The sequence below is a fragment of the Ovis aries genome, chromosome 6 (genome assembly GCF_016772045.2).
Source record: "Ovis aries strain OAR_USU_Benz2616 breed Rambouillet chromosome 6, ARS-UI_Ramb_v3.0, whole genome shotgun sequence".
NCBI classification, from domain to species: Eukaryota; Metazoa; Chordata; class Mammalia; order Artiodactyla; family Bovidae; genus Ovis; species Ovis aries.
The window spans coordinates 30,090,173-30,116,492 of record NC_056059.1 but is presented as its reverse complement, the minus strand read 5'-3'; the positions used below and the strand labels follow the sequence as shown (position 1 = coordinate 30,116,492).

The 26,320-nt window shown below is 37.2% G+C and overlaps 1 protein-coding gene across 9 annotated transcripts in view; it reads left to right on the top strand.

Annotated features, from left to right (window-relative positions):
- The window catches only part of BMPR1B (bone morphogenetic protein receptor type 1B), a 454,039-nt gene that overhangs the window by 366,093 nt on the left and 61,626 nt on the right, over positions 1–26,320 (top strand). For 2 of the 9 annotated variants that reach the window (XM_027970725.3, XM_060416663.1), the window contains exon 2: positions 1,944–24,807. Coding sequence is in view for 2 of the 4 variants with exons in the window: in XM_060416663.1 (XP_060272646.1) it covers positions 24,753–24,807 (55 nt within the window). In the remaining 2 variants the exon portion in view is untranslated. 9 annotated transcript variants of the gene reach the window in all.

Below are 26,320 nucleotides of genomic sequence, written 5' to 3'. Positions count from 1 at the left end.
AACCAATGTGCGCTGATGTACAACTTGAAAGGAAAGGCCATACATACACGACCAGTGGGGGATAGGAGCCAAGCCAGAATGGAGATCTTGAGGGTCATGTCATGGTACCTCTGGCGAGGTGAGCTAGTTAACTCATCCTCAGATTGCCTATGTTTTTCCTTTCCTGTTTCACAGTCCTGGTTGATTCCTGGATGACATTGCCAGTAAACTACCTGTTTGCAAGCAGTTGTCTTAGGCTCTACTTTCTTGGAAATTAAAGTAACAATAATACCTTCAAAACACATCTTGAATTTGACTGCTTCTCATCACCCCTGCCGCTGCCATCCATGTTCAAACCACAGTCAGTGCCCGCCTTAATCATCCACCAACTGCTTCATTGTCAGTGCCTGTAGTCATCTCCTAAGTGCTCTCTGCTTTGATTGTTGTCCCTATAGTCCATCCTTGGCACAGCACCCAGAGGAAAAAGTTCCCCCAAGGCCCTCTCAGATCTGTCCCTTTTTCTTCTCTGGCCTCCCCTCCTACCTCTGTGCCTCTTTCTGGACAAACTTGTGCCTGTTGCTCTTCAAGGACCCCAGGTGCACGTCCACCTCAGGGCTCTTGCTTGCTTCTGCCTGGAACACTTCCACTTCATAGCTCACTCTCACCGACTTTCCCTTCCCAGAAATGACTGCCGCAGTGAGGAGATTCTGACTGTCCTCTAAAATAACAACCACTCCCTACACCTTCCATCTCCTTTCCCTGCTTCATTTTTCCACATTGCACATAACATAATCAATGTGCTTTCATCTTGACTTGACTTCTCGTCTCTTTTCTCCAGTAACTGTCAGCTTTGTCAGGGCAGGGAATTGTGTCTTTTTCTTTTCATTATTACATACTTGGGCAGAACCTGTTACCTGGTAGGTGTTTCCAAATAATTGTTTAGTTAAGCCAATAAGTGAATGCTTATTTTAGAAAATGTAGTTCTGAAGATTGAAATGACTGTATTGCTAATGGATTGGATATAATGGATACAGAGAGAGAGACATCTAGGAAGATTCCTGGGTTTTTATTTGGCAGCTGTGTGGATGATGAGCATGTTTATCAGAAAGAAACTGAAGACAGTTTAGGTTTAGAAAGAACAAGGATAGGCCGGAGAGGCTTCAGGAAGGAGGAAGAACTTCAGATTTAAATATGTTGAGTTTGGTGTATCAGCAAGACCTCTTAGCGTGAAGTGTTAGAGATCTCATAGTCAGTTGAGATAAAAGGACTAGAGCTCAGAAAAGGGTACTTGTGCCTAGTAAGTGGATTGTGTCTTGAGATGGGCCTTACACAAATCAAACAAGGGAAAACCGCACACTACTGCATGTTCCTATAGGAGTATAGGAATTCCTTACTGTTGCCAGGGGGGAAAGTGGCTCTTTTTTAAAAAAAAAAAATTTGAAAGATAAATCATTGAAAAAGAGAAAAGAAAAAAAGGAAATGTCTGATTCATTTTTGTTGGTACATTTTGAAGTAATGAAAACAGCATTTAGCTTCAGTGAAGTGTCTAAGTACCTCTAGAATACAAAAAATCTTAACCTTTAGCTTGCCCTGGCTAGCCTCAAACACTCCATTTTACTTTCACAGCCATCTTCTTTTATTGAAAACACGTTGAAGTACTTTTTTTTTTTTCCTTTAGTCACCGGAAATGAGTACGTTCTTTACTAAAACATCCAGAATGCATGTAATGAAAAATGTTTAATGTTTCGAGCAAGATTTCTGGTATATATGTATCTATTGAGTAATATAAGTTTTAAGTGATTGTGTTCTCCACTTACATGCTTTTCACCTATTTTGAAGCTCAGATTTTTGCCAATAGCTTTCATACCTCTGGTGATTTTTATTACCTTATTTAGTAGAGGAGAGTAAAGCATCTTGAACTGGTCTTCAGCCTAGACATTTATTTAACGATTTGATTTCCCAAGGGGCAACACTGTTGGAAGAGATTACTATACACAAATCTCTGGGCTGAGAGTGGATAGAGATGAGAAAGATACTGCCAAGGAAATTTGTAGAAACAAAACCCAAATCACTCTGCGCTGTGATCATCTTATAGTTGGTGAGTGCACCTTAGCTTTGGTTGAAATCTTGGACTTGTTATTTGAATCTGATCCTTGCTGTTTGATCTCATGTGGACAATTTACATTTCACTAAGATGTGGATGACCTTATAGTCTTAGCTTGCATTGGGCACAGGGGCATTAGTGGCTGCACTGCCTGAATTGCCATCAATAGAGCATGGATTCTGAGGACATGTTGTCGAGTTGCCATGTCCTACTCTTTGTGACCCCATGGACTGCAGCAGCGTGCCAGGCTTCTGTGTCCTTCACTATCTCCTAGAGTTTGCCCAGATTCAGGTCCACTGAGTCAGACATACAGTGAGTCTGACATACAATGAGTCACTCACTGAGTCTGAGGACATATGTTAGATCTCAACTATATTGCTGATAGTAAAATTTAACTTTTTATTAGGTTGAAGAAACTCTAAGAACCACAATTCAAGGGCCCAAGGTAATTCAGATTTAATTAAAAGAACTTTTTATATTTATTTAAGAAACTTGGGTATTTTAGGAAACTTTGAAAACCAAGAATAACTGAATCAGGGTTCTCCATAGAAATACCACGAATAGGAAGCATGTGTGTATATGTATTTTCGTCAGGAACTGGTCCACATTACGATGCGGGCTGGCAAGTCCCTAGATAGGCAGTCGACAAGCTGCAGACTCAGGAGAGCCAGTAGTGTAGTTACAGTCCAGACAGAGATACAGAGATCAGGAGTTTAAGACCCAGGAAGAGAGCTGATGCTTCAGTTGGAATCTGAAGGCAGAAAAAAATGTGACGGCCCAGCTTGAAGACATTAGATATGAGACATTCCCTCTTCTTTGGAGAGTCAACCTTTTTGTCCTGTTCAGACCTTCAGCTGATTAGGGAGGGAAATTTGCTTTCTGCAGTCTCTCAGATGTTAGATTCATCCCAAACACCCTCCCAGAAATACCAGATAATGTTTGACCAGATATCTGGTACCCACAATCCAGTCAAGTTGGCATATAAAGTAAATCATCACAATAACACTATTTTGAAATCTATTCAACTACATTCAGTTAATAAGCATTTAGGCATAGCTTTGTAGATTCAGCAGAGGGTAAGACATTTTGAGTATCTAAAGAAGTAAAGAACAAGTGTCAGGTAATGCTTAATAAGACCAAAATAAAGTCAATAAAGTCAATAAAAGATACAAGTTTTTAGTATTTACATTCTTCACCAGGATATTTTTCATGTATATTGAAGCTTATTCAGTTGTGTCTGACCTTTGCAACCCCATGGACTGTAGTCCACCAGGCTCCTCTGTCCTTGGAATTCTTCAAGCCAGAATACTGGAGTGGGTAGCTGTTCCGTTCTCTAGGGGATCTTCCCAACCCAGGGATCTAATCCAGGCAGATCTTTACCATCTGAGCCACTAGGGAAACCCTGAAGCTTACTACATGGGACTGAAAATTGAGTTTCTTATTCTGAACTTTAAATTATTAAACAGATATTAAGAAAACCATATACTTACTTTTCCATTTTTTAATTCCTTTTAAAATTTGTTTATATCACAATGTGTATTCGTCGGGAAGGTGGTAGCATAATCATAAAGAACCAATAAAAGCTTAGTCTGTTTAAAAAAAAAAAGTGCTAGTGGATACCACAAGAAAAAAATTTCTTCAGCATTTTTTGCCCCTGTGTTGCATTATTCTGTTCCTGAGTAATATTTGTGGTCCCCTGTCTGGTGCCATGTGTTTCTGAATTCAGGTAATATAAAATGTTTCTGTGCTTACTGGATACTGTAGGTAAACCAAGTTTTGATATTGTTTAATTTTAAAAGAATAAGAGTCTTTATAAACATATGTATAATTATTTAGCCACAGAGCATAGCTTATTAAATAGCCATTACAGATGTGTTTCCTCTTCCCATCTCACCGTCCCCAGTTCCAGCTAAACTTTAGGAAGTGAAAAATACAAAGCAGCTGGGAAAATGATTGTAAGAATTTAACAGCTGTATTTGAATGACTTAAATATTTTAGAATCAAATACAAAATAAAAATTATCTGATTATTGTTTAATGAAATTTCTTAAAGACATTTAAATGAATTAGGTCTCTGAATTTGGCTCATTTTTGGAAATTATAGAGGGGCTTCACTAAATAAACTTATTTACTTTCTTATGTCTTAATTTCCCCAAATTTAACTGAGGTATCTTCTATTTCTGGTTTTGTGATAATGACAAGGTAGTTATTTTCACAATTCAGGGACTTTGGGGAGGTCTTTTTATAGAAACATATTTATCTCTCATTGAGGAAACAACAGTTTTAAAAGGGGGAAAAGTTATTACTATATGTCTGAAAATAACGAACATGTTTTCCCCTTTCTTACAATGAATCAGATGGGGTGGTTTTTGGAGAGACGTGTTCTCATGGAGTTAATATTTGACTTGCCAGCTCATTTGCATTTGGCTGACCTTGGGAACTCTGGCATGGCCATGATATCTTGTGAGATCTCCCACCTTTTGGCAATGGGAGGAAATATTTGAGGCTATGGCTTCATCAGAAGTCAATCGTTATGATAATACACTCCCTGACAGCTGTGTAGGATTGATGTAAAATGCAACACTTTGGTGAATGCTTTCTTTGAAGACTCAAATCCAGTGTGAAAACATTTTTTAATGCAAAAGATTTGTGGCACTTTCATAATAGCTGGGCCTGCCCTGTTGATTTAGATCAAAATCACTTCCTCCAACATCATAACCATTTTACTGTTCAGTGGTGCAGAAGGCATCATCAATAGTGAAATGTTTTGGATCATTTGGAATTGGATGACTGATAAAAATGAAAATATCTCCAACAGATTGTGCTGTGGTGGGCTTCTTACAAAGGCAAAAATAGAAGTTATCGCTACTGAGAATTTTCTTAAGTGTTCAAATGATATGAACCATTTGGGTAAACATCTAATACAACACTGAATGTTTACAATTCCATTTAAGACTTTTATCATGCCTACTCTACTTTGGAATCTTAACTGTTTTCTCTTTCAGCTTTTAGGGAAAGGAAACACCACTTCTTTTACTGTTTAATGAATATTTATGAAGTCCTTTGACAATTAAGGGCTCATTAAAATTCACTTCAAAAGAAAAGAGATAAAACACTTTTAAGACCAGAGCAGAATGTGGTGGCAAATACTAACTCACATCTCTCTCTCCTTTAAGTCAGAAACACTCTGCAAATGAGCTGACAGTCTTAGTCCAGGTTCCATGCATGAGACAGAGTGCTCGGGGCCGGTGCACTGGGATGACCCAGAGGGGTGGGATGGGGAGGCCTGTGGGAGGGGGGTTCAGGATGGGGAACGCATGTACACCCATGGCTGATTCATGCCAATGTATGGCAAAAACCACTACGATATTTTAAAGTAATTAGCCTCCAATTAAAATAAATAAATTAAAAAAAATAGAACTGATTTAGGTTTAAATATGGTGGATGTATTTGATTATCACATGGTGACTGTGATTTTGTATTGACTGTCGCCATGGTGAGTCTTTTTTCTGTGAATACTAGGAGATCCTGTTTTTATATGGCATACCTGTTAATGGGAAGGAGATCAGTCTTTGTATGGAGTCAGACTTCTTATTTAAAATCTGTTTCAACTCTCTCCTGTTCTGTGACCTTGTGCAAGTTTTCAGGGCCTCAGTTTCTGCATTTTAATATGGGGGAAATAACACTGTAGGACTCATAAGCTTGTTGGAAGAAGCAACAAGAGTTATTGCAGAAAAACACTGTGGATAGTTCCTGGCACATTAGTTTTCTCTGTTTTGAGAAATCTTTCCTTTCAATTTGAAAAGATCTTTGTTTCTCCTGGCTAAGGTTGTGAAAAGAATAGTCAGTGAATCCTCACTTCTTATGGGTAGCATTTTAGCTTCCTTTTTCATCTCTGTTTTTCTCCATTCTTTTTTCCCAGGACCCCAAGCCTCTGTGCCTTGCCACTTACAGCTACCTTAGACTGTAGTCTTCTGTTAGTTCAAATATGTCACACAGAATATGAGGATGCATAAATATATATTCAGTCATTTACAAAAGCACAATCTCTTTTGAATGAGAAATTGCTGGAGTTAAGATATTTTGAAGTGAGAGCACTTGTAACATCTTTGCTATTATTCCATGTATATCATTGTTGTTTGGTAATGGAAGTAAAGAATACCTGGACATGAAATCAGATAATGGCAGAGAAAATTACATGCTAGCTCATCATCATTTTAAATTTGAAATGGAAGCTTGTGTTGGGATGAGTAGAAGAGTACTAAGGAATCAATTCACTTATTTCTCTTTCTAAGATGCTTAACATTGCCGAAGTAAGCACTGACTTGGAAATCAAAAGCTTGTATGCTGTTGATGAATGTATTCCTCTCAAGAACATCTCACTTATTCTTAAGTAATCTACCACCTTACTTTAAACACTATAGGTCATAAGTTTAAATTTGTCTTTGTAAAGTGCTAATTTCTGTTATTTAATGCAAACTATATCTTTAAGACAAGCCTCATAAATTGAATAATAGTCATAGTTTCCACTGGAATTTTTGCTGGAATTTTCACCATCTGCTCTTTACAGTCCATGGGAAGATCCATGCAAGATGTTGGACCTGTTTTACGGTAACTGAGTAAACTTTCGCTTCTAATAATTATTTTCTACTGAAAATGCGATGACTCTATTTACTATTTTTGAGAAGTGAAACTGCCTGATTTGATTGTTGTTAAATCTGTCTTTGTGGTTTTTAGCCATTGAGTCCTTATTTTGGAGTGGAAACTTTCTAAAGAAGACACTAAATATTTCTATTTTCTGTATAGATGCTCTGTACATTAATACTGCTCAGGCTGCCTTTGCTATAAAAAGGCTGTCATCTCCCAGTTCAGTGAGGTCTGTAGCTTCCTTCTCCCCTAAAGTCACTGTTAACAGCCATGAGGTGGATGCTGGGAGGTAAAAGATCAAAGTTGTAAAGTTGTTTAGTGCAAAGAGAGAGAAGGAGACCCAGATGTTGAACTGTGAATGTCCTGTTGATGTAAAACAGGTTCAGTTTTTCTGTATGGTTGGCACAGTATTCAGAAAGCATGCAGAAAGTTCCCAAATTGTACCAAGAAGTAAGAAAGTCCAGTGAATAATCTTATCTCTATCCAAGAGTCCTATGTTGATGTATAACCCTCCTTTCACATCTGTGTCATCAAGTTATAGGATGAACTGGTACTTTGCTGCAGGAATGAGCTTATTTTGTGCTCTGCAGGAATCTGTTATGATAATGTGTGTGTATGTGTAATATATATATATATGTAAATATTATATACATGTAGTATATATATTTGTCCTTATAAAACTACTTAGAAGACTTATAAAGTCTTATGTTTTAAAATGTTTTATACTTAAAAACTTAAATATCTTTCCTTCAAAAATTTTCAAATGCTAGACTCAGAGTTGAATGAGAATGTGAGCTAGTTAACACCAAACAATGAATTTCTTTGATCAAAAATTTCAGTGATTAATGGTATGCGAATTGTTTACACTTATACCGAACAAACTCCTTAAGGTACTGTTCTGAGTATTTTATACATACAAATGAATAAATGCCATTGCCCTCATTTTACAAATGAGGAAATTGAAGTTCATGGAGGTTAAGTAAATTGTTTGAGGTCACACAGCTAATTATTCAAGTTAGTAATCAGTTGGGTGGCTCACATGTAAATAAATTGTACTACTTGCCATAAGAGGGTGATAGTTGATAGGCCAGAATATGTGTGCAACTAACTGTTCTTCGATGTAGAGTAAAATGTGTAACATGGCAAAGTTCCATGAGAAATAAAAAAAAGATGCATATAGTTCTGATTGTGAACTGTGACATAGATGATGGAAACAGAGGTGGCTATAGTCTGAAAATTATGAGCAAAGACATAGGAATATGAAAAAACCTCGTGAGTGTGATAAATATGGACAGAGAGCTGGAAAGATAGGTTGAGTCAATTAATTTTTTTTTTTAGGTTGCTGGGTCTTTGTTGCTGTGGGCAGGCTTTCTCTAGTTGTGGCCAGAGAGAGCTCGTCTCCAGTTCCACGCAGTCGTCTCATTTCAGTGGCCGCTCTTGTTGTGGAGCATGGGCTCTAGGGCATGCAGGCTTCAGTAGGTGTGGTCCGTGGGCTTAGTTGACCTGTGACATGTGGGATCTTCCTGGACCAGAAATCAAACCTGGGTCCCATGCATGGCAGGTGGATTCTTAACCACTGGACCATCAGGGAAGCCCAGGTTGAGTCAATTAAAGTACCTTGGATGCCTTTTTAAGAACTTTGGAATTAGAACTTTTTATCTCGCTTCAGCTTTTTGATTTTCATAAGTTTATGCATGTGTATTGCTATTTTTAGTTTACAGTGAAAATAATGACCCTAGAAGTGGGAGAAAGATCAGAGATTTAATTGTTTATATGGCACAACAAAACTGTCAGCTCAATCCTAAGGCTTTATATCTGAGCCTTGGTCATTTATAAAAATGGAAATAATTGTACACGCGTTGGTAACTGTGGTGAGAATTATACGAAAATGTGTGAAAACTCTGAGAAGAGTGTTTTGCTTGTGGTTAGTACTCCATAGCTTGTTTTCTTTCATTTGTGGCTCATTTCAGCAATTTTTATTTACTTCCCTGAAGCATACAAACCACATTGTGATAGCCTTTGTATACAGTATAGGGATAATGGACAAGCCACTTTCTCCATGCAATTTTTAGATTGTCTTCTCATACATTTTAAAGTGAGTGACCGTATTACCTCTATGTTATTTTAATTTTCTTCCTTTTAAAAACATAGGACATTAGAGTCTGGTGAAGTTAATATAACTGGCTGTATATGATTATATATTAACAGAAGGTCTGAGATACATGATTAAATGTAGGCCAATTTTAAAATTTCATAACACTGGATGTTATAGAATGCCTATGTGTATAATTTCTGGATCAGTTTAACACACATACGTTTGTTCATGTAAGTATCTTGCAAAGTGTAAGTTCTGAAGATACAGAATATTGTTAAAAAGTAGTAGCTAATGTTAGCAGTTGATAGCAACTTGAATTGAATATGACATACAAGGTATGCTATTTTTAAGATGTGTGCTCAGTCATGACTGACTCTTGGCGACCCCATTGAATGTAACCTGCCAGGCTATTCTGTCTGTTGGATTTTCCAGGCAAGAATATTGGAGCAGGTTCCCATATCCTTCTCCAGAGGGTCTTCCTGACCCAGGGATCTAACCTGTGTCTTCTGCACTGGCAGGCAGTTTCTTTACCAATGCACTATCACGTACAGTGCTGTGAAGGCACAGTTGATATGACATAGTAAACAAACCTTAACATGAGTGAGTAGTGTTGGTATACTTCATGAGTTGCGTAATGTTCTATAGTTTTTTCTTTGAACAGTGCTACATTTATTTATCGCTGCTGGCAGGAGCCATGCTAATGGAACGTCCATGTGATTTCTTCCAAGTAGTGAAACTAATTTTAAAAACAAATTATAAAGTGGTTAAACATGTTTGAAAATTAGAAATATGAGTTAGTACCTGTAGATAGTACCAATGATAAACTCTAGAAATAGTTATGTGTACCTATTTTATTCCTCCAGTCACTTTCTTTTTTATACACCTTTTAAAAGCTCTTTTAACTTACAGTTATTACAGAATATTGGCTATATTCATTGTGTTGTACATTCTTGAGCCTATCTTACACCCAGCAATTTGTACCTCCTGCTCCCCTACATCTGTATGGCCCCTCCTGCCCCTCCACACTAGTAGTAACCATTAGGTTTTTCTCTAAATCTGTGTCTGCTTCTTTTTTCTTATATTCACTAGTTTGTTGTATTTTTTAGATTCCACATATAAGTGATATCATATAGTATTTGTCTTTCTCTGTCTGATTTATTTCATTTAGCATAATGGCATCCAAGTCCATCCATGTTGTTCCAAATGTTAAAATTTGGTCTTTTTTTATGGCTGAGTAGTGTTCATTGTATATATACCACATCTTCTTTGTCCATTTGTGTATTTATGGACACTTAGCTTGCTTCCATATCTTGGCTGTTGTAAATAATGCTACTGTGAACATTGGAATGAGTGTATCTTTTCAAATTAGTGTTTTTGTTTTCTTGGATATATACCCAAGAGTGGAATTGCTGGGTCATGTGGTAATTCTATTTTTAGTTTTTTGATACACCTCCAAACTGTTTTCCATGGTGACTGCATCAATTTATTCGCTACCACAGTGTACAAGGGTTTTCTTTTCTTCATATTTTAGCCAGCATTTGTTATTTATGTTTTTTGATGCTAGACATTCTGACAGGTGTGAGGTGATTCCTCACTGTGGTTTTGATTTGCATTTCTCTGCTGAGCATCTTTTCATGTACCTGCTGGCCATCTGCATTTATTTCCTCTTTGGAAAAATGCCTATTCAATTCTTCTGCCCATTTTTTAATTGGGTGGTTTGTTTTTTTGATGTTCAGTTCTGTGAGTTGTTTATATATGTTGACTATTAATCCTTCATCAGTCATGTCATTTCTTCTCCCATCTAGTAAGTTGCCTTTTTGTTTTGTCAGTGGTTTCCTTTGCTGTGCAGAAGCTTTTAAATTTAATTAGGTCCCATTTGTATGTTTTTTATTTACTTTCCTTTAGGAAAAGGGTCAAAAAGTTATTGCTGTGATTTATGTCAAAAAGTGTTTTGCTTAAGTTTTTCTCTAGGAGTTTTATATTATATGATCTTACATTTGTATCTTTTACCCATTTAATTGCTCTGTTCTGTTGTGTGTGTTCTATTGTGCGCTCAGCTTTCTTCACAGCCCAACTCTCACATCCGTACATGACCGCAGGAAAGACCATAGCCTTGACTAGATGGACCTTTGTTGACAAAGAAATGTCTTGGCTTTTAAATATGCTATTTATGTTTTCAATTTTTAAAAGTGGAAATTTTACCAAGCAGCAATCACAATTCTTTAAATTGGTTCTGGATTCTGGTAGTCACTTTATAACTTAAGTAGCTGGGGCGAAAGATGTATCCTTTTCTGTGTTACAAACTTCACAGTCATTACCATCAAGTTTTAATCCGTCAGTTCAATTCAGTTCAGTGGCTCAGTCGTGTCTGACTCTTTGCGACCCCATGAATCGCAGCACACCAGGCCTCCCTGTCCATCACCAACTCCCAGAGTTCACTCAGACTCACGTCCATCGAGTCAGTGATGCCATCCAGCCATCTCATCCTCTGTCGTCCCCTTTCCTCCTGCCCCCAATCCCTCCCAGCATCAGAGTCTTTTCCAATGAGTCAGCTCTTCAGTCCCTCCAAAGAAATCCCAGGGCTGATCTCCTTCAGAATGGATTGGTTGGATCTCCTTGCAGTCCAAGGAACCCTCAAGAGTCTTCTCCAACACCACAGGTCAGAAGCATCAATTCTTCGGCGCTGAGCCTTCTTCACAGTCCAACTCTCACATCCATACATGACCACAGGAAAGACCATAGCCTTGACTAGATGTACCTTTGTTGACAAAGTAATGTCTTGGCTTTTAAATATGCTATTTACGTTTTCAATTTTTAAAAGTGGAAATTTTACCAAGCAGCAATCACAATAGAACATACATACACTCCCCTCTCTAAAATAACATAATCATGGGTATAAGATGAGTTAGCATTGTAGCTTTCCTCACATTAGATAATCCTTGAAACCTTCATAATAGGGAAGTTGTTTCACAAGAGAGGAAGAAGTTATACCTGCCTGCCAGTGCCGGGCACTATTCTAGATGGTGAGGTTGTCGTGGTTAAGCCAAAGAGATATAACTCTTTCTCTGTTAAAGTTTATACACAAAATACATATTTCATTTGAGTGTTAGTAATAGCACATTTAAGACCTCATAATAGAAATACTGAATTTCTCCATACAATATGTTTAGGTGGAAAAGATTTGCTAAGTGTATCCCTTGTATAAGACCCTTCAATGATATAAAATCTGACTTTTCCTACAAACAATAAATGCTGGAGAGGGTGTGGAGAAAAGGGAACACTCTCGCACTGTTGGTCAGTCAGTTCAGTCGCTCAGTCGTGTCCAACTCTTTGCGACCCCATGAATCACAGCACGCCAGGCCTCCCTGTTCATCACCATCTCCCGGAGTTCACTCAGACGCAAGTCCATCGAGTCCGTGATGCTGTCCAGCCATCTCATCCTCGGTCGTCCCTTTCTCCTACTGCCCCCAATCCTTCCCAGCATCAGAGTCTTTTCCAATGAGTCAACTCTTCGCATGAGGTGGCCAAAGTACTGGAGTTTCAGCTTCAGCATCATTCCCTCCAATGAACACCCAGGACTGATCTCCTTTAGGATGGACTGGGTGGATCTCCTTGCAGTCCAAGGGACTCTCAAGAGTCTTCTCCAACACCACAATTCAAAAGCATCAATTCTTCGGTGCTCAGCCTTCTTCACAGTCCAACTCTCACGTTCATACATGACCACAGGAAAAACCATAGCCTTGACTAGATGGACCTTAGTCGGCAAAGTAATGTCTCTGCTTTTCAATATGCTGTCTAGGTTGGTCATAACTTTTCTTCCAAGGAGTAAGTGTCTTTTAATTTCATGGCTGCAGTCACCATCTGCATTGATTTTGGAGCCCAAAATAATAAAGTCTGACACTGTTTCCACTGTTTCCGCATCTATTTCCCATGAAGTGATGGGACCGGATGCCATGATCTTCGTTTTCTGAATGTTGAGCTTTAAGCCAACTTTTTCACTCTCCTCTTTCACTTTCATCAAGAGGCTTTTAGCTCCTCTTTACTTTCTGCCATAAGGGTGGTGTCATCTGCATATCTGAGGTTATTGATATTTCTCCCGGCAGTCGTGATTCCAGCTTGTGTTTCTTCTAGTCCAGCGTTTCTCATGATGTACTCTGCATAAAAGTTAAATAAGCAGGGTGACAATATACAGCCTTGACGTACACCTTTTCCTATTTGGAACCAGTCTGTTGTTCCATGTCCAGTGCTAACTGTTGCTTCCTGACCTGCATACAGGTTTCTCAAGAGGCAGGTTAGGTGGTCTGGTATTCCCATCTCTTTCAGAATTTTCCACAGTTTATTGTGATCCACACAATCAAAGGCTTTGGCATAGTCAATAAAGCAGAAGTAGATGTTTTTCTGGAACTCTCTTGCTTTTTCCATGATCCAGCGGATGTTGGCAATTTGATCTCTGGTTCCTCTGCCTTTTCTAAAACCAGCTTGAACATCAGGGAGTTCACGGTTCACGTATCGCTGAAGTCTGGCTTGGAGAATTTTGAGCATTACTTTACTAGCATGTGAGATGAGTGCAACCGTGAGGTAGTTTGGGCATTCTTTGGCGTTGCCTTTCTTTGGGATTGGAATGAGAACTGACTTTTTCCAGTCCTGTGGCCACTGCTGAGTTTTCCAATTTTGCTGGCATATTGAGTGCAGTACTTTCACAGCATCATCTTTCAGGATTTGAAACAGCTCAACTGGAATTCTGTCACCTCCACTAGCTTTGTTCGTAGTGATGCTTTCTAAGTCCCACTTGACTTCACATTCCAGGATGTCTGGCTCTAGATGAGTGATCACACCGTCATGATTATCTGGGTCGTGAAGATCTGTTTTGTACAGTTCTTCCGTGTATTCTGCCACCTCTTCTTAATATCTTCTGCTTCTGTTAGGTCCATACCATTTCTGTCCTTTAAATTGATACAGCCACTGTGAAAAACAGTATGGAGTTTCCTTAAAAAAAAAAACTAGGAATAAAACCACCATATGACCCAGCAATCCCACTCCTAGGCATATACCCTGAGGAAACCAAAATTGAAAAAGACACACGTATACCATTGTTCATTGCAACACTATTGACAATAGCTTGTCATTCCTTGGTGGCTCAGATGGTAAAGCGTGTGCCCACAATATGGGAGACCTGGATTCGATCCCTGGGTCAGTAAGATCCCCTGGAGAAGGAAATGGCAACCCACTCCAATAGTCTTGCCTAGAAATTTCCATAGATGGAGGAGCTTGGTGGGCTATAGTCCACTGAGTCACAAAGAGTCGGACGTGACTGAGCGACTTCACTTCTTTTCTTTCTTTCTTACAATAGCTAGAACATGGAAACAATCTAGATTTCCATCGACAGATGAATGGATAAAGAAGTTGTGGTACATATATACAATGGAATATACTCAGTCACAAAAAGGAACTCATTTGAGTCAGTTCTAATGAGATGGATGAACCTAGAACCTATTATACAGAGTGAAGTGAGTCAGAAAGAGAAAGATAAATATCGTATTCTAATGCTTATGTATGGAATCTAGAAAATGGTACTAAAGAATTTATTTGCAGGGCAGCAGTGGAGAAACAGACATAGAGAAATAGACTTTTGGACATGGGGACAGGGGAGGAGAGGGTGAGATGTATACAAAGAGTAATATGGAAACTTACATTACCATATGTAAAATAGATAGCTAAGGGGAATTTGCTGTATGGCTCAGGAAACTCAAAACAGGGCTCTATATCAACCTGGAGGGGTGGGATGGGGAGGGAGATGGGAGGGAAGTTCAAAAGGGAGGGGATATACATATACCTATGGCAGATTCATGTTGTGGTTTGACAGAAAACAACAAAATTCTGTAAAGCAATCATCCTTCAATAAAAAAAAAAATGAATTAAAAAAATCTAACTTTTCTTAATTCAGAATTGGCTGTTTCCTGCAGCGTGAAGTAAAAATGGCTCTTTGGAGATCAAGAGACTTAAACTATATTCAGATCAAGACACGCACATAATTAAAGTTAGAGAAAAGCTTGTCTCATCGTGGTCAACCTCTGAGTATTCAATATGAAAAAAAAAAAAAAAACAGAACCATGCAGAAGAAACGGAAAATCCTGACTATGATAGCTTACAACCAAAAAGCAAAGCAAGCAAATATCAACCAGAACTAATTAGTGCCACCTTTAACAAATTCTTCTTCTCTTCTTAATTGCTTTTCTGAGAATGTGAACTTTGTGTACCTGTTTATTTTACTTTCATATTAATGAATCACCTTTTGCTTTTCTCTAGTGTTTATCAGTATTTCATAACTGGCAGCATCTAAGTGGTGACAGCTTAATTTTCAGTGCTCTGTGTCATTTATGTTTTCATTGATCTCTAAATTTATTTTAATAATTGCTTTCCTATCTGGCCCACATAATATTTTTGTGAGCTATCTAGTGTTTCCAACTGAATATCTCTCCTTAGATCTCAAAAGGGTTCAATAATATATATATACACATTTTTTTACTCATTTTTCTTTCTTAAAATTATCTCTTATGCTCATTCCCTTCTCTTCCACTATTGTTAAAATTTCTTGACTTATCTTAATATATACGTAAATTTTATATATCTAGTGACCAGTAGTTTGTCATCTAGTATGGCAGTTCTCAAAAAATGATTCATAAAGATAGTAATAAGATTTACTATTAACATTTTCACTGGTGATACAAAAGAGAAATAGTGGTTAGAACTGTTGATAGAGCCTTAGTGCAAATGCAGACAGGGCATGAAACTGTTCCTTACTGCCATGTATTCAGAGTAAAATCAAACCATCAGGCACGCCAACTGACCAAACACCAACCCAGCTAACCAAACACCCACCACCCAACACCAGGCAAAAAGCTTTATTGTTATTTAATAATACCTTGATTAGATAATATCCTGAATGAAGCTGTTAAAATTATAATGTTTATTAAATTCCAGCCTCTGAGTGTATTTCTTTTTAATATTCTGTGTGACAAAATGTGGAGAATACATAAAGAAATTCTTCAGCATACTGAAGATGATGGTTCCTCAACGACTTTTTTCATGAAAGGCAATTTTTACTATAAAGAATGACTCACAGACAAACTGTTGTTCTTCAGGCATGGGTATTTGCAGGTATTCTCAAAAGTGAACAGAGTGAGCCTCTCACTTCAGGGAAAACAACTGACAGTATTTATTGCTAGTGATCAAATTCAAGCTTTCAAACAAAATTCAGGATCTGGAAGCTTGCAGGACTGATCTGCATAACTGAGCAAACCAAGATTTTTTTCCTCTGGACAACTAGTGCGCATTGTTTCATCTTCATGCGTGTATAAAAATCTATTCAAAGTGTATGACAGATAGTAGATTTTAATTTATCAGATTATGAAAATTTCATTGATAGGATTTCACACTCGACTTGAATCTAACTTTGAAGAGATGTCTGTTAGTCCAGTGTTTGTGTAGTACTCCAAAGTAACCACTATCATGAAAAAAGTCTACTGAAATATAGGTCTTTTTCCAACTACATATCTGTGGCCATACATTCTATGTATATGTCAGACACAATATATTGCAAAGGATATAATTCAGAAGCAGATACCCAGTTTCTTAAGTTCGACATTAAAGAGACTTGCAAAAATGTAAAACAGTACTACATTTTTCGTTTTTCTGAAAGCATGTTAAAATAAATGGGTTCCCAGGTGGCACTAGTGATAAAGAACTCACCTGGTGATGCAGGAGACATAAAAGACACAGGTTCAATCCCTGGGTTGGGAAGATTCCCTGGAGAAGGGGATGGCAACCCACTCTGGCATTCTTGCCTGGAGAATCCCATGGACAGAGGAGCCTGGCAGGCTGCAGTCCATAGGGTTGCACAGAGTTGGACATGACTGGAGCGACTTAGCATGCACACATACATATTTAAAAACTGTTCCATTTTAATTCCTAATTTAGCAAATGGTAGCTATTATCCATAATAAAGTTATGGATAAAGTTTATTTATCCATAAATAAAAATATAACGTTCTTAATAATTTTTAATTAGGGGAAAGAATCTTGAGAGCAAAACATTTGTGAACCGCTGTCTAGAGGAGTCATTGCTTTTCAGAGTCACAGAGCCAAGAGTTTACCTCCCACCTTTGTCTGTTGCTCACTAGTTTGTTTTCAGAAAAATAACCTCTCCAAGCCCTAGTCCCTTCATTTATAAAATGAGCATTTTGAGGATTATATTATATGAGATTTATCAACACATAATTGGGGATAGATAAAGGCTTTTTTAAATTAAATACTTAATCCCCTTGAGCCTCCTTGAAGTGGAAGTCCTGTAACTTATGAAGTGTTTGAGATTTTTAAAAAATTAAGAACTGACCTAAGGTCACACAGCTAATACAAGGCAGTACTGGGATTCTTATATTTTATTAAGATAGTATTCAATACCCTCTTTTTAGGCTATAGATGTAAAAAAGAATGTATATCAGCAATGTGAAAGTTATGTGGAACCATACTACGTCTGAAGTAGGAGGGAGGTTAGAGAACACACTTTCCTACCATCTCCTTTTACTGATAAGGACATTCAGGGCACACAAATATATCATTGTGACCCCTGAATTGCTTTGAACCTGAAAGTATTTTTAACATAATTTTTATCATCCTTTCTTACCTCCCATTCTTTGCTTGGCTGGACTAAAATAACTCAATTATCTTTGGCAACAGCTATTCTTACCATCCCACACAGATGCCGATAAAAACAAAAGCACATAAAGGAAGAAAGAAGACAGAAAGGATATGGTAAATAACCATAATCTTCTGTGTCTACTGACTGATCTGCTTTTATTTTGTTCATTATTTTGATTTTTTTAAACCTTGAGAACTCAGTATTTGTTGGAAATTTAGCTGAAGTAATTTAAGAAGGGGATGTTTGGGGAGACTTGACACTAGTAAAAAGGACAGAAGGAACCGGCCGTGTTTGGAACAGGAGAATGTATATGCCAGTCAGTGCCAGACAACCCATCTCCGCAGAACAGGCTGATAAGACTCCTGGCTGACACTCGTTTGGTAATTTCTAGAGAGGAAGGCGTAGTTCTCTGCTACACACGCTAATGCTTCTCCTCCTCCTTACCCGCAACCCATTGATACCTTATGGACGGTGGCATTAAGGCTCGGTGCTGCCACTTGATTAGGGTTATTCTTTCTTTGTTTCTTCATAATTTGCTCCCTTTTTGCTATTACTTCATAGAATTGAGAGCATGAACTTAATATACTCTATCAGAGTAAAATCCAGCCTTTATTTAAACATAGCTTGTATAAATAATCAGCTCAAGGGAAGTGAAAGTTATTTCCAGGTTATTCTATGTGTTAGTTTAATTTTAGAAATTCCCTACTGCCGTTCAGTTTGGGCTGTTTGTCCTATCACCTTTCCCCTTTCTCTAATGTAACGCAATCTCCTTTCACATTTATTCAAACTCCTTTTTCAGTAAACTCATTAATGCAAGCCCACAAGCATACAGAATTTTGTATGCATGTAATATTCCCTAAATATGTAAAGATAGACGTCAGCCTTTAAAAATCTGCCTGAAAGTAGATAGGTGAAGTCAGGGGCATCCATATATACCGCCATATTTATTACATAAAGTACGCATACTTGTTATGAATGATTTTCTGTACTTGTTGCCAGATGGGCTTGGGTTGATTTTTATTCCTCCTGTCCATGACTAGTTATGATGTTAGGCAGTGGGAGGTGGGATGCCCTTTTTCCAAAGTGTTTATTGAGTCAGGGGAGAGCTGGAAGTAGTTAGTGATAGAACATGTAGTATTTTGGAATATTTGGGTCACCAGAGCAACCAGAGCAACTGCTTCTTTCTGCGCAGATTCTTTTCTTTAGAAACACCCACGGTCACTCTCTTTGTTACCCACCCAGGGAATGCGGTCATGGGAAAAGCAGTCGCCCTGTGGCACTGTTGTGCTATGCTGTTGACTCAGGGTCATTTCCTTCACACTGAGTTTCTAATCTAGACAGGTATGTTTGGCTGAGTCTTTTCTTGTGATCTAATTCATTCATTGGTATTCCTTCCACAAACATATCCAGAGAACCTGTGTTTACTGTCTATGCCTTATTTGGTCAATCATCACTGTGCTGGTTTTCCAAACAAAACTTTCTGGACATTCTGGAGATTTCCAAGTTGATAGCAAACCTCAGGCTAGAAACCACAATTCCTTCACCTGTTTGGAATCTAGTTATCCTGTTATACGTGTGACTTGGCCTATTGTAAGATTAGTTGGTGCTTGGTTACATGTTTTGTATATAAGTTACTACATTTTGATATAATGGCACAAGCATCAGCATCTCAGGTTTTCCTTTCAGGGCTCCTTTGCACTTTCTTCCCAATATACTCATTTTCTCTTTGTCCTAAAATCCTTTTCCAGCTGGGCTGATCTAGCCTGGGAAAACTGTTCTTTGTTCATAACCCAGGAAGGAACAGATGAAGGCAAACCATCCTCTGTGAGAAACTGGCCTCGGCTGTGCATCTGGGTGTGTGAGACCCAGCAGACAAATGGCAGGGTGGCTCCCCTGAGAGGACAAGTAAGGATGAAAGCCCCCAGTTAGGATGTGTGTGTTGAGTGGAGCGGGCAAACAGAGACATTTCACACCTGGTGTTTCCTGTCTCCTCAGTGGGAATGGGAGGGAAGAAAGGAGACATCTGGATCTTCAAGAACAGTGGAGTTTTTGAGAAGCCACTGTGGGTTGGGAGATAAATGAGGATGGAAGGTAGGAAAGAGTCTCACATTTTTTTCAGACAGGACTATTCTGCTCATACACTCGAGTGGAGGGCCCCTGCCTATGTTTTCCCGTGCATTGTAGAATATTAGTGGTGAAGACCTCAGGGTTTGCTGCCACCAAGCAGAAAAGTAAAGCTGAGAAACTTGGCTTGTGTAGATATGCAATTTAAAAGCACATTGACCAGCCACTACCGATTATACTGCAGAAGTGGAGAGTGCCCCGTGCATCTGCTCTGAGCATCAGCTCTTGGTCTGACTCAGACCCTGGGTGATGGACTGAGTGTATATGTGTGTGAGAGAAAAGGAAAGGTTATATAAAATAGTAAATCTTTGGAATGAACATTTATATGATTGATATGTTTTTAAAGTCTAGATTGATATGTTTACCTCTCAATCATTAATAAACTCAGAACTCTATGACTATTAAGTCTTTAATGGTAGGCAGAATTTTTCTGATCTTGATTTATTTAATGGTAAGAATTTCCTTCTAGTCACTAAAAAAGATTAAGAACATTTACTGTTTGAGTTACTGTTTGAGTTTAATATAGGTTTTGAACGGCTAACTACAGTTTTTTTTTTGTTTGTTTGTTTGTTTTAACACAGACACTGTTAGTTTCAGAATTGAAATACTGTTTCCATCTTTCTGTCTTAGGCTTGGTCTCCTCAAGACCAGGTGGCTATTAATGTGAACCAGTTTTTCTTAAGCATTTGTTACTGATATCCTAACGTTTGGTTTTTTGTGGGTTGTCGTAGTTTTCATGATGTGACAAAAACTTAATGTTTATTGATATCAAATATTTTATTGTTGTTCAGCCTGCTGAATTGTCAGTGAAGCAGAACAAAAGAGGTGATATTGAAGAAAACATTAAAGGTTTGCTAAGAGGTGGCGATAAATGTGGTATTACTAGCAGAGATGCTTTTGAACAATACTGCTAAGGAATAGGTCTAATGAGATTTGGGATGTTGTTTAAAATTAGTCAGCATTAGTGTAATGTTCTTTCAGGGAGTGTTTGTAATGCCCACAAGAATGTGTCAGTGGAGCGATCAGATTCCAGGCGAACCTTCAGTTGCTTTCAGTAGTTGACATAACACACACCTGTGTGTTCTCTTTTCTGACCTCAAAATTGTTTTGAAAAACTTCTGACATCTGGAAGTGTGAAAAAGAACAGATTTTGATTTGTTTTCTGACAAGTGGGAAGAATAAGTTCTAAATGTAGTATGTTTTACTTGTGTATGGTACTTGCAGAAAGCGCCATGTTTATCTCATAGACTTCTAATCAAGTATGAAATAAAACCTCTGAGTTACATGACGGATTAATATTTTTCTTGCAGCATTTTAACATGCTAGAGATGGAAATATGTATATACATATACCTTTATATAATATTATAAATGTAGATGAATGAACAGTTGCACTCAGTTGTATTTCTTTTTCTTGGAAGGAGTCATTTAGGAATTTTCTATCAAAACAAATTGTTTGTGAATAAGAATAGTGCTGATAAGAAAACTGACCCAGTTCAACTTTAACTTTTACATAGTGACAGGTAAAGCTTTCCTTGATAACATATATTTGCTCAACCTCAGTATTATCATAAATGCTGTCACTTAAAAGAAAATATCAAGTATCAATAAATTTTCTTTGAACTCGAATTACTCTGCAATAATTTTGGTAACTGAATCAGTTGGTCTTTTAAAATATATGGTCTGTGTTTTATATATTATATTATAAAATAAAGTGCTTAATGATTTTGAATGCTCTGGTATCCTAGATTGATTTTTATTAAATCTGCAGATTTTTCCTTTCACAATTAAGCTTCACTTGGTTTGGCATCAGCAGCTTATTCTTTGCAATCTGTTTAATTGAATAGCTTCTGCTGTTTATCCTAAAATACAGATAAATGGCTTTCAGCACACTGTTTATAGTTTAGTAGTTCCTGAAGTGAGTCAACATTATCTCCTAGCGTCTACATGTCATAACTAATGATCTCTCTGCTTATGCTTTCTTGCTGGTGAGGAGACACTGAACTCTACAGAGGAGAAAGCCCTGAATACTTGGGGGTGGAGGACTTATTTGGGATGGGGCCTATTCAACAGCTTCCCCCCCCCCCCCCCCCCGCCCCACCCCCTCCCCCGCCACTTATTGGTATGAAATGGGAAGAGAAATATTTCCTTTACCATGATTTCAACTGCACAAAAGCAATCACGAAGTCCTGTATTCTAAGGACTGGGATGAAAAATTGGGGGGATGTAACTACTAGAGGGATTTGTTTTATTCCGGATTATCTCTCTAATTAACAGTTAGCACAATTTTGATCCTTTCCTGGCCAGGCTGTTTGATATGATGGTAGAGAAGGAGAGCCACGAGGAAATTTTTATGTTACCACCAAATAGTTACTGTGGTTTCAGTGATGAAAACAAATAGTTTTTGGTCTGCAAAGAAAGATGAGAAGAAAATAAGTAACCTTCATTGTTGAAAATAACCATCATTTATCACAGTGAAGTCTATTCATTCTGAAAGAACCTCATGCTCTTTCTTTAAGGAAAAAACAAAAGTCAATGAGACTTCACTCCTACTGAGAATCAGCAGGCTTGATGGTTGTTACAGTTAAAGTTGACAAAGTTTTGCCAATCTCTGATTCATTAAAAAATGAGAGTTCTTGCCTCCCATACTGAATATCTGAGTTTTTAGGTACAGAACAGGACCTTCTGTAGGTGAACTTAGAAAAAGACTTCTTAATAACTGAAGAGAAAATTCTTTAATTTTGGTAAAATATTTTGCTTGATCTTAAGTATTCTTTGTCAAAGTGGGAAACCTTCTAACTGAAGTGGTCATTTAAAATAGCTACTGTCCTTTTCTCCTATATTAATGTTATTACTTATTGTTGGGAGTACTTTGGTAATTTAAATAGAACATGATTAAGTATATATTTTTTATTACTCTGATACTGAAATTTAAAATCATATACCAATTTATCAAAATATTTCAGGGTGAAAAGAAAAACATACACAGAGATATGTCTGCCTTTTGTTGATGTGGCTGAGAATAACCGTATTTGTGAGAGTTACTTATAGCATCTTAGATTCAGGGGTTTTTTGGAGGGTTTGGTTATCTTGAGTACCATATTGATAATTATTTTAAAAAGGAGAAAGAAAACATTTTTACTTTAGAATATGATGTATGGGCAAGTAATTTTTGGCATCATTGAGGAGTGACAGGTTGGATGAAGAACTACAAAGAAGAAACATTTGAAGGTAAGATCAGACTTTTCAAAACCTGAGCCACTTAGTCTGCTAGGCTTCATACAATTACAAAATTTTAAAAGTAAGATTGCTTTTGAAGAATGTTTTGAAAGCTGAAGCCATTTGTTTATTGAAAGAGGGAAAGCTTGAGAAACATCAGGCCAGAACGTTCCAATGGATGTCATACCCAGATTTAAGATAACAAAATCATTATAATAACATAGTCTCAGTTCATATCTTTCCTTGGTGTTTCTGCTCAAACATCAATAAGACTTTTGCCTTTGACAACCTTATTCCAAAAAATCAAACAAAGCTGATGGTGGTTCAGAATCTCAATAGTATTTTAATGGTCAATTAAGTATACTTTCAGAAAAAAATGTTTTTGTACTTAAACATCAGTAGTCTATATTTATTTTTTGCTAGTCATATAAGTACCCAGAGCCCAATTCAGTTTTCTTGTTTAGTTCAGATGCACAGACCAAAATATGGGAATAGTTAGGAAAATATTAATACAATGTTTTGTGGCATACTACCGCAAACCTTGGTCCTTCTCCAGTTAGCCTCACAGTGTTATCTGGAACTTTAAATGCAGTATTATCTTCAACACTGCTGTCCAAATATAAAGGAAAGCTCTAAGACTTGTCAGATTCTAATGAGTATTTTTATATACTGCTTTTGTTAGTAGGTAATTAATGTCTAATTAAAGAAAACAAAAAATATTGTTAAACATTTTAGTATACACTTTATATGTAAAATTTTAAATTGATATATTTTCTTCATTTCAACTCTTTTTGTATATATAAATGAATGTTTAACCATATGCTACTAGGAAAGGGTGTCTGGTTTTTGGGTAAGTTTTTAGATTATTTAAAATGGCATGGGCACTGGCCTAGGGGACAGATGGTTTTGTGTTTATATAACAGAGTGTAAATGGAAAAATAGTGAAAATTTTGGTATGAGTGAATGGTCAGCAGCCCTTTTATGACAAAAGAACAACAATAACAGAAAAAATAACTTTTAATCACTCTCCTGGATTAGATTTTAAGGTTTATGAGTTAGTGGCCATTTCTTCTTCACCTCTATGAAATCAGAATGCTTTGTAGATAGCTTTAGTGTATGATAAATATTTCTCAAATCAATTTGGACTTGCCAGCAATTTAATGCTGGCTAAAATAAATATTTTATGGTGTCTTAAGCCACCCATGATGAATAAGATAGTTGTGTTTCAAATATAAATTTTATATAAAAAATTCTGAGTCAAGTCCAGTGATATGGTGGACTTAACAAAAAGATAAAATTAATGGTAATCATTTGGTTTCAGTTTTGCCAGCAAAAGGAGTTAGACGTCTAGAGTAGGTAAACCTCTTTAAAGAAAGATTTTTAAATGTTTGTGTAGCTGATCGATTTGTGAAGTTATGCTTATTTTAAAATAAACCCAAGAGTTGCATGTTGATGTACCATTCTAAATGTCAAAAGGATAATGTCAGAAATAGATTTCTAGATACTTGAATGTTGTATGTTTTTCTGCCTTGCGTATAATCAGAGGCAGCTTTCAACCATCTGGAAATGTTACATAATACACTGTGGTCAATGATTTTTTTCTTTTCTTTCTATTTATTTTTTTGATTCTAAGGTTTCTTTTCTCTTTCACCTTTCCACTGTCATATGCCATGTATCTTGAACATAGCTCAGTGCCTGACCAGAATAATCTCTTTTGCCAGCTCATAATCAAAGGGAGTACTGAGAAAAACAGCTGAGCTGTATTAGGCAACCACCGTCTGGACTGCATTTCTTAACTGGTGAATAACACATCACAGGTGCAGGATTAGAGCTGCCTACGGTGCTGGGCTCTTTAGTGGACACCCCTGGCAGTTCTGTGCATCCTCCTCATGTCTCATCCCAGGGAACCTGGCAACGATCTTAGCAAGCGTACAGAAATCGCGAGTGAGTAGTGGGAGATGCTTTTTATCTTACAGAGGCTGTTTATCCCCCTCCGGAAATGTAAGCCAGACCAGTTAAGATGCTTCTGGCACACACAAAAGAGATGATGGAACTTAGTCCTTCCTGGCATAGAGGGTGGAGAACAGGACAGTTCAGGGGGTTCAAAAATTTTATGCATGAAAATTACTGTACATGACAAGCAGATAGTTTAGCTTGGCTGTCCCTGCAGTGTACGATTGAGGTTACTTTTAAACTGCTAAATATCGTGCATACATTGTTTGAACTTCTGTGTTGTCTGTGTGTTGGAGTGGGGGCCTGTGTTTGCCCTTACACATTTTCTAGTACGGTCATGATTAAAATCAAGTGTTATGGCTGTGTGAAGTCTTTGTGGTATAATTTGTAGTTTTTGACGTAGTAAATTCTTTTGCTATCTGTGACATGTAAGTCTCAATTCATAGATTATCAAGGTCTAAGTTACTTTCTTGCAAGTACGATATTTACAATATAAAAATATTTTAAAGTATACATTTATGATTTAAATATTAGAAGGAATCAGTGTTTTGAAGATTTAGTTTCTAAATCATTTACTTTAATCAGGAAGGTTATAACTTGTTTTACGGTAAAGTATGCAGTCAGAGAAACTAAGGCAGGTATATTTTAGTAATTCACGTCATTTTTGCTGTCTTAAACTTTTCCAAGAATCATAACACGTAATTCTAAACAGAGCCATGTAAACAGCGCTGCAGGTTTTGTATGGTTGTTTCTTTAGTTTTTCTGTTTAAACTCCGTATAATAGCTTTCTAATATTCAGATTTTGCTGCAGGTTATCATTATTCCATGTTGTTTCACCATAGACCTTTAAATTCACTGGTGATGATAGTAGTTAATATTGGTGTATTGTAAGTTAAGTTTTAAAATATACATATTCTATTTTATTCCTCAAACATTTAAATATTTGAAATAGCAATATATTTGCATTTTTAAGGTCGGTAAACTCCTCACTAAAGTATCCTTTAGCTATTATCCAATTAGAGGATACAGAAAGGATTAGAAACAGAGAGAGATCCTAAATGCTTTCCAGGTTTTTTCTTTGGGGAAAAAGAATAGCATGAACCTGGTGATTTGGTTTCTGATCTATCTGGCTTCATTGTCACTTCTCTTCTTTACATAGATGTCTGTTCAAAGTAGTTTTACATATCAAGCTGTCTTGGGAGTGCTTTGCAAAGCTGTGGAGTAAGTTTTGGTGTGATGGCAAGTAAAACATCCACTTTGATTAGCTTCAGAACTCTGTGAAACAGAGCATTGATAGAAACATCACCGAATAAAACCAAAGCTCCTGGCTTGGCAGTCTGCCATGTCCTGGTGGACATTATTGTCAAAGAGGCTGTGGTTCAGTTTCTTTTCCAAAAATGTGGATTTAAACAGACATACTAAGTATTTTAAAATACAGAGATATTTTTGACCTTTAAAATGATCCTTTTAGCTGTGATTATGCTTTTTTATGAATATAGATTCA